Raw genomic sequence first — 11,558 nt, 5'->3', positions numbered from 1 at the left:
AGGAATGAAAATGTTTACTAACTGCTTGGAAAGGACACAGACTGAAGCCCAAAAGAGTGGATCAGTCTTAAAAGAGATATAAGAGAAGGTATTTGCATCTTCTGTATATGCAAAACATAAAGGATTTAACCTAAGACAGAATTGGGCTTTCTTGCTATCAGACTGATTATCCAGGTCAAATAGCAATTAAAAAATGACATTCCTACAATAATACAAAGCCAGAACAGCATTTTATTTTTCATATTTTAGACTGCAAGCTCCTCAGGGCAGTAACTCTCTACTTGAATTTTGTGTAACACAGAGCTCATTGTGAGCTCTTGCATCAGAACAATTCAAGTAGTTTTTCTATCTGCTTGTCCCAAAGAGACAGGCACTGGTGAAGCAATGACTTCCAGGAAAAAGAAGATCCCCCACAACACTCAGGTTTTGTCACCCCTTTCTAATAAAGGGTTTTGATGGCACTTGGAATTTTTAGTGTGTTAACCTGCAGTACTATTGTTCTGCATTTTCTGAACACGTTTCTGTTGAAGGGTCTGATCCAGTCCAGCATGTTAGCACAAACCCATCTTCAGCAGTAGTTTAATTTATTTGCCTTGATCAGGTGTGGCTGAGGTGCAGGCAAACACTGTTTCATCAGCTTACCTACAGAGGCAGTGACCTTCAGTGCAGGGGCAGGGCAGACAGCTGGGAATGGCAGCATCACACCAGGCAGGCAAGATTCATTGGAAACTCCCTGTCACAGGCAAATGCTGCATTTTTTTGCCATTGGAATTTGTCAGCCTTAGAGAGCTGTCTCAGAAGTCACATTATAGTCCTGGGAAGAGCTGATCCTGATGGGATATTAGAGCCAATTTAGAGGAGGTTTAGTGGGGTATTTTAAGAAGTTCTGGGTGCTTTTGGCCACTTGCATCTGGACTATCTCCAGGACGGTATGAGCGTATTAAACTGAGCTTCTCTCATAGCCAGATAAAACACATCACACATGGAACATGTTTATCCTGCCAAGGGACCAAATACTAAACAGAGCCAAACCCCACTTTAAGATTAATACACAACCCATCCAGACTAACATGCTGCTCTTACAGCCCACATGAAACCTCAGCACAGCCAGTGCAGATCACAATGCTATGCATCAGTAGCAGATTACCTTTACAAAGCATCCTTTAAGTACGTGAGCAGCACTGCCCATCGAGGCAGAGCAGCCTCTCCACCTTTTCCAGCCACACCACAGATGACTTAATTTCTTTCCCAAAGCCACTGACTCTAGGACTAAGACACCATTACAAGAGGGCAACACTTTGTGAAGGGCTACCAGGCGTTTCCAGGCAAGACTTTAACCACAGGCCTCTGTAAGTAATTTTTTTATTTTGCTTTGGTAGTTCTCATCACACACGTGACCATGACAGTTTTCTTAGTGCAAAGTGCTTTGCTGCCTGTTGAACCAGTGTGCAAGCTGTTAGCAAAAGCAGGAAGTTACTTATCAGCCAGTCAGTACTGCCTTAAACACACATCTTTACTGCTACCTGCGTCACCTTACCATCTGTATTTATAGACTGGTATCTACCTCCTCATATCAAGTCCTCATCCCCAAATATGCACAGCGAACCCTGCACTTCTCTGGTTGTAATTGTGAGGACAAAGTCACAAGCCTACAAGCCTCTCTCAGATTACAGCACATCCTTTAACTGTCCAAAACATCACCCGTTTTGGCTGCAAATCCACTTGGACTCTTCCATCCATCTGGACGACTCCTCTCTTTTCCTGTTCTCCATCTCCTTTTCTGCCCAGAAGAGTGTGATCACTTCTGCTTGCAAGGAAGAAGATAGCGGGAGGTGTGGTGCTCTTTCAGGTCAAACTCATCATGGCCTTCCCTGAGAAGCAAGTGCAGTCAGAAGTAAATACCCAGGCAGGGAACTCACCCTTAAGTCACTGCAAAAGAGGTCTCCCAGCAGCTCCTAATTAGAAACCTATCCCAATGATTAGCTGTGAGGACTCAACTGGCAGCCATATGGACTGGCTGCTGAAGATACTCGCTTGTAAGAGAAACCCCTGAGGTGCTTTGTGGAAAGGTCTGCTTATTCTTGCCTGCTGGAAGGGGAAATGACATGTCCCCTGTCTCTTTTTCTCTTTTTCTCTTTGACAGATTCATATAACTGGTAGCTCATTTTCAGCACCCTGTCTGATTCCCAGGCCTAGTAGTGACTCCAATGACAACAGTCAAAATGACAGTCTGCTCCACACAGCTCTGAAAAATAACTGTTGTGACTAAAATGCAGTGTATTGGAGGCTGTCTTAACCATGCTCAGAAGCAGGCAGTGTTGAGTGAGGCACAAGCTCCCACCTGCAGCGTGCACCTGATACACTCACTCACCTGCCAGGCTGCTGATCCTGCTGTCTGATACTTACGGTTTTTTTGTTTTTAATCATCTAACATTGCCAGTCACATGTTTCTTACAATTTTCATATCTTCTCCCCCACCCAGTTTCCATCTCTACAAAAAACATTTACAGGAAATGGGGGAATATACACAAAAGCATCTCTTACTATCCCAACCAGATTCTCAGCATCCTGCTGTCTAAATGTCACCCAGCACTACTCTAAGAACCCAGTCAACTGCCCAGTACTTCTGAGGCATGAAAAAGAGAAGCCACACAAGCTTTGAGGAGTAGCTTTGTATTCAAAGGAATTAACCCTCCAAACCTGAGATATAGTAATTTTTTTTTTGTCAAAAATGAAGATACAGATGTTTAAGAATCAGGATTACAGCTGCTGCAAGCCCTGAGGAAAAAAAGGGTATGCCCATACATATCTCAACAAATATTTTTTTAGATGGTTTAAGACTGCAGAGTCTCAGCCAAAGAAAAGCCCCTGGAATTTATAAAATCTGATCTGCCCTCTTAATTGGAATCCAGCCCAGATCATCCATCGATGTCATTTTCAAGCCATAGGAGTTGCTGAACAATGGTCTCATTTATGCCATCCCACGCAATGCAGCACATCAGCTGCTCCAGACAACACTCAGAAAATGTGCCCAAACATGCACTGGAGCAGCTCAGAGAGAACAATTCTGCCTAGGACCAGTTTAGTCCTGAAGCCTGGGATAAGTACTGATCACACAAAGTATTTCCATAACACCTAGCATTCAGCTCAAATCTGGGTTCCTCCAATCTTGCCTCCTACTGCCTGTTTTCTGCCCAACAGGAAGAACAAACAAAAACAGCCAAGCTTACCTGAAACCTGCCTGTCAGACCAAGAGGAACTACAAGACTTACCGAAAGCAGCGCTGGCAGTAGAGGTCCCCGTCGCAGCCGTGGCAGCGCAAAGTGGCATCTTCGTTGCAGATGCAGCACCAGGGTAGCTCATCGTCATCACTGTCATCTGCTCTGGCAAGAGCTGTGGTGGCTGGAGTCTGGCTCTAAGTCACAAAGAAAACAGAGACACAGAATTCAAACCCCAGCAGAGACAGTACAGGACTTTCATTGTAATGTATAATGGCCATGATGACATGACACATGGTTCATAGTTCACTCAGTTGATCCTAAGTCTGTGAGATCAACTTGCCCAAAGCCCAAGGATTAGACTCCATAGGTATCTAGATTGTTAAATAAAAACCCAAGGTACTCCTTATCATTGCTCATGAATCTCTGTTGCTCAGAAGGTAAACAGGTATTTGCCCTCATTTAGTGCCAACAGCAACATGCACCAACATTGTCCACTCTGTGCTACAGGAATGAAGCCCAGAGCTTCAGGCAGACACCACAGCAAAACCAAGTGGTAGATGATCCTTGCTGCAGAAGCAAGCAATCAGTTTTGCTGAAAGGACTTACATGGGAAGGGAAAGCAGTGGGGAAGTGAGAGGGTTGTTTTCTCCCTGTTACAAAAAAAAACCTGAGGGATAAAGGAAGTAATTTGCCACAAGGTCTCTACTATAGATTTGTACCTGAGGTTGAGCCAAACAGATCTTCTGAAACCATAATCTAAAACCTTTCCATAAGGCCTTCTATTGTCTCCTTTGTGGAACTGAACAGCCATACACACCCTGGGACACAGTGCCTGGACACTGGCAAAGGCAGCTTCCTAACACAACAGCAATAAGATGGCAATATCTTTCACATCAGTAATCCCAGAAGTGCAAGGCAGCATACCTACGAGATAGATGTTTTCAATAATGCTTACAATTAAATAATTTATTCTATTGGGGACAGGCCTGTCAGATGTCTGCGAGTCACAGGTTCATTTAATTCTTTTAATATACATTCAAGCAGGTGTACGTATTTCCATGATAGGTTGGAATCCACTCTGAGCATAGGATATCTTGTTACTAATTTCTTCCTCTAACGTTATATGAGAACACACACAGTTGATTACCATCTAGAGGTTCTATTCTGTACATGCTGAAAGCAATGGCAAACATCCTACTTACCCTGGTTCAGGCCATATGGTACTAGACCGTGGCCTCCTTGGTCTAATAATATTGGCAAGTTAAAAATATCTTCTCTGATATCCATCTTGCAAGGTCTATCCTAAGTTGTCTGGGTTTAGAGGACACCCTCCCATTCGGCAGAAAACCAACCTGAAAGGAATTATATTCCAGGGAGCACCTCCTTTTATAAGTACAAGGATGACTCACAGCTGTGCTAAGGGCTGGTCAGCCTTGCAGAAACCACTCAGCTTGTCTGCTCTGGACAAACTAGTTGGTTGGTTTTTTTCCTGCATCAAGCCAAACTTTTGCTACAGAACTGTACTCTCCTGAGACTCTGGAACATGTAATTTCAAGAGATCCTGACAAGCTCACCAACCTTTTGCTTTGCTTTTTTATGTGGGTTCTGTTGTGAGGGTCCCAGTTGGGCGGTCTGATCTGGAGGGATGTTGAATCCACTTGCTTCATCCAGGGCGGCTTCCTCTGTGAGCTGGTAACAGAAAGCAAGAAGCCTCTTGTTTCAAACACAGCTGGGAGCTTAACTTTAGGTTCTAAAGCTCCCGCCCTTCTCCCTACTCTCATGCAGTAATACGAGATGACAAGTCCAGACAGATGTGAGCTTGCCCTATCTGCAGCCTGAACACTGCGTGGACATCATGAACAGTCAGTGTAGCAGCAGGGGGTTTCAGCTAACACACTCTGCTCTGCAATGCAGCCATCAGCAGAACCTCCACTTCATGCTAATCATGCACATGTGGTCTGTAATCAGGCAGAAACTTAAGCACAGAAGTTTGTGTCTGCCTCCAAGACAATTCATGGACATTTTAGAAGGAAATCTAGGAATAAGCTGTATTGAACAGCACACATCTCATCATCCATGCTCTAGATGGATGGGAGAAAATATTAAACAAGTGGGGGAGTACTAGCAGATTTGAGCTGGAGAGGTGACACACATCATGACAGATATGAATGGGAAAGATAATGTGACAGACTAGAAGTAATGTTGTCAATCACCTGTAACTGGATGGCCCATGGGAGATAGTATTGGAAAAACACTAGGAGAGGAAGAAATTAAACTCTTCCCAGGAATAGAAACATATCCTTTGCATGCTGACCAGGTAATGTGCACACCAGGAATAACCAAGAGGAAGATAAACAAAGCCACAGCTGCCACTTCTGACCTGTTTCAGCACCCTGTGAATGGCTTCCTCCTCAGCCACTTCTTCATCGCTGTCAGGGAGTGTGTAGGTTTCCAGTGTAACTGCAGAAGCAAGAGACAGGAGACTGTAACCCACACCTGCCTCAAACCTGCAGCTCCCTTATGTGCCAGAGACAATCCTTTGTGCTGTGAGCTGGTTTTGGCATTCTGGCTCTGTCCCAGACAGATCCTTTTCCAATGGAGACTCCTCAAAAAAAGAGTGTTACTGTTTGTTTTTAATTTTGGAAAAGGGAAGGGAAAAATCCCCACCAAAAATAGAGCTTTGTTTTTAAAACCTTTATTAACCTCACCAGAGCATGCTAGAATTATCTCAAGGAAGGGTGCAGTCCGACCTTACAGCTCCCATCTTTACCCTCAAGTAAGATCCTTCCTACTGATTTCATGATGAAGCAACCTGTACAACTTCATAGACAGAACCAAATCTCAGTCTGTTTCTGACAGAACAGAGGAATTAAATGGATAAACACCTCTCTGAAAAGAAACTGCTGTCACAGGAACTTGGATTCTCTCTTGGCACTGTATTCTTGTCTGCCACCCACCTTTCTCTGGGTCCTCGCCTCTGAGTACTGCCAGTCTCTTGGCAACCTGTAGGATCTTTTCCTGCCTCGTGTTCTCCTCCCGCAGCTCAGCAGCAGCTTCTGCCAGAAGCTTATTCTTCTCTCCTTCTAGCTGTTTTGCATCCAGATTGGCAGGGCAAACACAATCTTCACTTTCCCGATTGAGATCATTCAAACCTTGGCTGCCAACAGCTGCAAGGAGACACACAGAACGTGCTGATGACTCAGCAGCAACATTCCTTGGGCACAGACAGCAGGACTAAAGCAGCAGCTTGCTGCTCATACCCTGTCTGTGTAATAAGGGGAGCAGGCATGACACAGAAGGATCACCACTGTACATGAGAAGAAACTGAGCTAATCTGTGTTTTACAGTGAGGTTACAGAGAAAGCACCACAGCAAGGAAGATAATGGTATCTCAGGACAAACTGGACAGCCAGCTCACCCGTAAGTTAGATGGGAGGCACACATTGCCTTCTCACTTACAGCACATACATTGTTAGATAGAAACAAGTCTTTAGAAGCCATAATGGGTACCTTGAGGTTGGACTCTTGGTCTACAATGCTCATCAATGGCAATTTCCTCAGACAGTTGAGCTAAAAGATCATCTGTCTGCTGGACCAGAGTTCTGGTATCAGGAGGTTGATGTACCTAAGATACAAGAAGGGCATGGGAAAAGACAAATGAGAGGAAAGTAGTATATTCAATCAAAGGAAAAGTTTGGTAACCAAGATGACCCTATGTGGGAGCAGTGTAAGAAGATGCATCCATTCATCTTGAGAGTCTGAGTTTACAGTTACCTGCTGTAAGACTTTCAGCACTTCATTCTGAAAGCTGCTGAACGCACACAACTCTAAAAGTAGTCATGCAAATAAGGCAAAAGTGGTGCTGAGGGTGTAGGAGCACCTGCTACTGAGTCCCAACCCCAGCTCTACCACTACCTCCAATGTAAATAAAGTGCCATTCTCAACAGGACCAGCCAGCACCCCACTGAGGCCCTGTAACAAATGCTGAGTGTGCAACACTGCTGAAAAAGGAGCTTGAGGAAACAATTTATTTGGGATAAGACATTTAGGCTTTGAAGGCACATATCCAACTTATTCCTCTGCAATCTCTAACTAAACACTGTGCTTTCATTTCTGGAATAATTAACAGGATTTTGCCCAGCTGGGATGCTGTAACAACTGAAAGATACAGTTAGAAGGTAGGGCTGATAATCCCCAAACACAAACAGCTGTGAAAAAATATTAGACCACTTAGGTGCACAAATGGGTTGAGAGGAAGCATCTGTTGTTAAAAATAAGCACATGAGCTACAGTTGACATGAAGGAACATACTGCATTCAAACCGAAGCAGCTAACTGGTAAAGGCTGGCTATTTACTTCTGGAGCAATGACACAATCAGGAAACAGAGAGTTCAGCAGAGAGCCACTTGGACACAAAAATGCTGAAGAAGGAAGCTAACGTGCTGGGACACTAGATAATCTGTCAGTTCAGAATACATCAGTGGCTAAAGAGCTGAAGGAGCTTACAGGTCTGGGAGCCTGGGAAGCAGGATCTCTGCCCTGCAGGGCAGCCAACCGGTCCTCAATTTCCTGTGTGGATGGAAAAGGTCCCCACCAGTCCTCCTTCAGGGCAGCCAGCCTAGCTTCAATCTCAGCCTGGGTAGGGATGGACTCTGCAATTCAGAATAACCCAAGGAAGGAGATTACTCTTGTTGTTGAAAAGAAAAAGCTTTTTTTTTTTTTTTTTTTCTGCTTAAAATAATATTTCTTTCTGGAATCAGAGTCTGAGCACTTGAGCAAAACCCTTCTCAGCCCCTGATGTAAACGAGGGGTCACACTGCAGTGACTCAGAGGCTATGCTAATGCTAACTGCTACCTTTTCATCCAAAGCCTGGCCTCTTCAGGGCTTATCTCCTAGTCATAAGGCAAGTATTAGGGTAATGTCATTTGGCAATCAGCTGACTTAGGATACTAGGGACAGGCAGTGTCATCTAGGCAGCATTGCACTCACATTTAAGGGGGTGGACTTGGCAGTGCTGAGTTAACAGTTAGACTCTATGATCTTAAAGGTCTTTTCTGGGTGAACTGATTCTATGATGATCAGGTAACCACTCTGCAGTGTGTCTTTTCCTTTTGATACTACATATCATTTTTCAAATAGTTTACTCTCCCACAAGCACCACAAGGCTGTCCCAGAACCTGACAGCTGTAGACTGGAATGACAGTCCTTTTTCTCCTCTGAGGCAAGGCTGGACAGAACATGAGAGACTGGCACTGTTGCCCAAGACAAAGACCCATGGGAAACCTCCTGCAAAACAGTTTGGCCAAACACCCTAATTTCATTCTGCCCCTACTGGGCTTGACACAGGCTTTTTCAGGTAAAATACCATCCCAAAACTAAGAAGCAGAAATAAATTAAACATTAATCTAAAATCATTGTAGAATCTGGACAGAGCAGTGTGTGCATGCTCTGTCCAAGTTTAATCCTTCAGTTCCTTAAAAAGGCAGGCTCTAAAAGTCCAGCACTTCCCTCACCCTGCAGGTTCCATGTTTCCCAAGTAGCAGTGTTCCCACCCAAGGTATCTCGGGTATCCTCCAAAACTCACTCGGTTTCTTTTCCTCCCTGAGCCTTTCCAGTCTCTCTGCGATAGCTCTATCCTCTTTTGAGAGCCCCTTGTATCTGGAGCCTGCTTGACCTGGGGGTTTTGCAGCTGCCTTCTGGTGTTCTTTCAGTTGGTTTTGCTTAGCCTCAAAAGCTGCAACACGCCTGTGACAAGGATGGAAATAAAACATCAATTCAGAACAGAGGTTTAAGCCCAGTGTAGAACAGAAGTGAAACCACTCCCTCCCATACCAGGTTCTCCCATATGAGAATAGGGCATTCCCAAGAGTAAGGAAAACTTGCAGAAATAGCACAGATGGCACCATTTCCAAGAAGCCAAGGAACATTTCACCACCAGGTTCATGTTTCCAAGCCAACTCTGGTCAGCCACAGATAAATGAACAGTCGTTCAGGAGTCTATTCAAAAAAGCACACACCTCATTCCCCCAGACAAAGGAAAAACCCAAACAAAACCAAAGCCCCATCCTTAATCTAATTCTGAACAAGTAAATAACCCACATCACACCTGCACTTTTGCTGGTCTCTACTGAAGAAGAGGAGTGAGGGCCTGAAATGCTACTCTGTGGCAGAAACAAGTGTCTTACTGGCAAGTGCAACTCACTTTTTGTAGTTTTCTGGAGGTGACCATTTTGCTGAACTGTTTTGAGATCCCTCTCTGGAAGACAAAAACAACAATTTCTTTGAAATTAAGATACTGGCAATGCTTTAGTCATCATTATTTCAACTCAAGACAAATCAGTTTACATTTCTCAAACTTCTGGTACAGCCTCTTTCATAACCCCATTAATATGGAGAGCAATGAGCTTATGGGAGGGATTAGGATAACATGAATGCCTGGGACAGCAGGGAACTTCATTTCTAGTCCTCTGGTCCAGTTGTTTTGTAACTGGACAAAATGTGATTTAATATTGTCACCAGTGACCCAAAGGAGGAGGGGCTGAAATACCCATGCCTCCCACAGCCTGCACCTCCCAGTTCAAAAAGCAGATAGTTAGGCAAGACTCCCAGTGCAATTAGCCTCCATGCAGCAGAAGGCTCCAAAAGGAGCTGTGGCATGCAACAAACACAGAATTATATAATGCAGAAGATTAAACAGCATGTTTAAAAAATTATTATATAGCCACCCACATCACAATGACATCTAGCACACCTGAACAGTACACACCACAAACACTTTGTGTCTGACCATCTTCTACTTTGCTGTATTCAGGCAGAACTTCTAAACTACATACTTGTCTAAGGTTGTTAGCATATTTTATTCATTCTTAGAAGTCACAGCTACAAATACATCTGTGCTAAGGTAGTAAAGAATGAACACAACATTGTTGGACTGCTTTCCAGTTCTAAGGTTTCAGTTCTGAAAGTTATTTGCATGAAGAGCAACTACACTTGCAGCTTCCAGAGCTGCAGCTTGTGTGCATTATCTACCTGCTATCCAGTCCAGGAGGACCTTTTTTTCTGCTGTAACTTCACAGTATTCATATTAAACAGCTGAGAAAAAAAAATTACAAAAGACACCTGGATAAAGGCTGCCCTGTTATCTTAATGGTTTTGGAGTTGCAAAGCGAAATAATAGAATTTCAAAATCAAAACACTGAATACTGTATTTTCACCATCAGCAGCTCACTCTGTTTTCATGAGCCAGTGCTTATGAAATGAAGACCTCTGCTAATTAGAGGCTCTTCTCCTTTAGACAGTGGCAGAGCCAGAAAATTCCCCACTTGCTGGCAGAAGTCCCTTGCTGTAGGAGAAGTGAGGAACAAAGGAAAGAGAAATGCAAGAGGGAACACAGAACTGGTTGTGAGAGGGGTTCTGGTGTACACTTGTGCTCCTGTGTTCACCTGTCTAACCAATACTGCCACTGAATTACATGTTTTTGTTTCCAACAAGCAATCTACACATAATGTTTGCAAATACATAAATATATTTTTTAAAGCAAAGCAATGTTATGCTACAAAATGTTACATCTTCAGGCGACAGGTTGTTGAGAGGTCTCTGCTATAAGGATTTCTGTCACTGCCCACAGAGGTAGTAACACTTTGAATAGCTTACCATCCAACTACAACACATCTGAAAAGCCTGCCAATGCTTTGAAAGCAGTACAGATTTCTGGGCAATAACGTGGTGGGGCTTAACCTGGTTTCATGTAGTTAAGATGTCCACAGGCATTCAGTGCCCATTCATGAAGATTTAAACCTGGTTCTTTCAGACTGCTCTGTCACCACACAGACTTGTGGTGTCACCACACCACTTGTGTGTGCACAAGTGCAAGGCAGTTGTGTGTTCACAAGTGCAAGGCACAGCTCTCAGGCAGAAACCTGCAACAAAACACAGGGATGCAAAACAAAGAAAGAAAGTGGGACAGTGTCTGTCGGTGAGGAAACCCTCCTGTCTTACCCAGTGAGCTTTCCGTGGCACTGCTTGCACACCTTCTGCCGGGCACTTCCACAGCGGGGAACAACAGCCGCGAAGCTCAGGCAGCCCGAGCAGAACGCCCGCCCACAGCTCTTGCATCCACACTGCAGAGGAACGAGAGAGCAGGACAGGCCTCCATCACCGGCTCATCACCACAGCCCCCCCCACCGCTCTGCCTGCCCCTCTTCAGTAAAAAAGCACTAAAAATAACGCTGGGGCTGTGCTGGCTTTTTAAGAGATCTGTATCTGCTGAAGACAGGGAGACATGCGAGATCCTTTGAGCAGCAGCACGTAACTCCTGCCAGGAGCAGAGGAACCGC

General features: G+C 44.4%; 1 protein-coding gene across 1 annotated transcript in view; it reads right to left on the bottom strand.

Moving 5' to 3' along the window:
- Positions 1-1,347: 1,347 nt before the first annotated feature.
- ZFYVE19 (zinc finger, FYVE domain containing 19) overlaps positions 1,348-11,558 on the bottom strand; it is a 13,174-nt gene continuing 2,963 nt past the window's right edge. The window contains exons 2-11 of the mRNA XM_009999602.1: positions 11,221-11,342; positions 9,425-9,478; positions 8,807-8,967; positions 7,728-7,873; positions 6,732-6,846; positions 6,179-6,388; positions 5,602-5,681; positions 4,800-4,910; positions 3,273-3,415; positions 1,348-1,871 (exon numbers count right to left, since the gene is read on the bottom strand). Coding sequence (XP_009997904.1) covers positions 1,799-1,871; positions 3,273-3,415; positions 4,800-4,910; positions 5,602-5,681; positions 6,179-6,388; positions 6,732-6,846; positions 7,728-7,873; positions 8,807-8,967; positions 9,425-9,478; positions 11,221-11,342 — 1,215 coding nt within the window. The 3' untranslated portion in view covers positions 1,348-1,798. The remainder of the gene's footprint in view (positions 1,872-3,272; positions 3,416-4,799; positions 4,911-5,601; positions 5,682-6,178; positions 6,389-6,731; positions 6,847-7,727; positions 7,874-8,806; positions 8,968-9,424; positions 9,479-11,220; positions 11,343-11,558) is intronic.

The sequence above is a fragment of the Chaetura pelagica genome, unplaced genomic scaffold, assembly GCF_000747805.2.
Source record: "Chaetura pelagica isolate M959 unplaced genomic scaffold, ChaPel_1.0 scaffold55, whole genome shotgun sequence".
Taxonomy (NCBI): Eukaryota; Metazoa; Chordata; class Aves; order Apodiformes; family Apodidae; genus Chaetura; species Chaetura pelagica.
The sequence above is the reverse complement of the archived record's forward strand: the minus strand, read 5'-3'. Positions and strand labels throughout refer to the sequence as shown.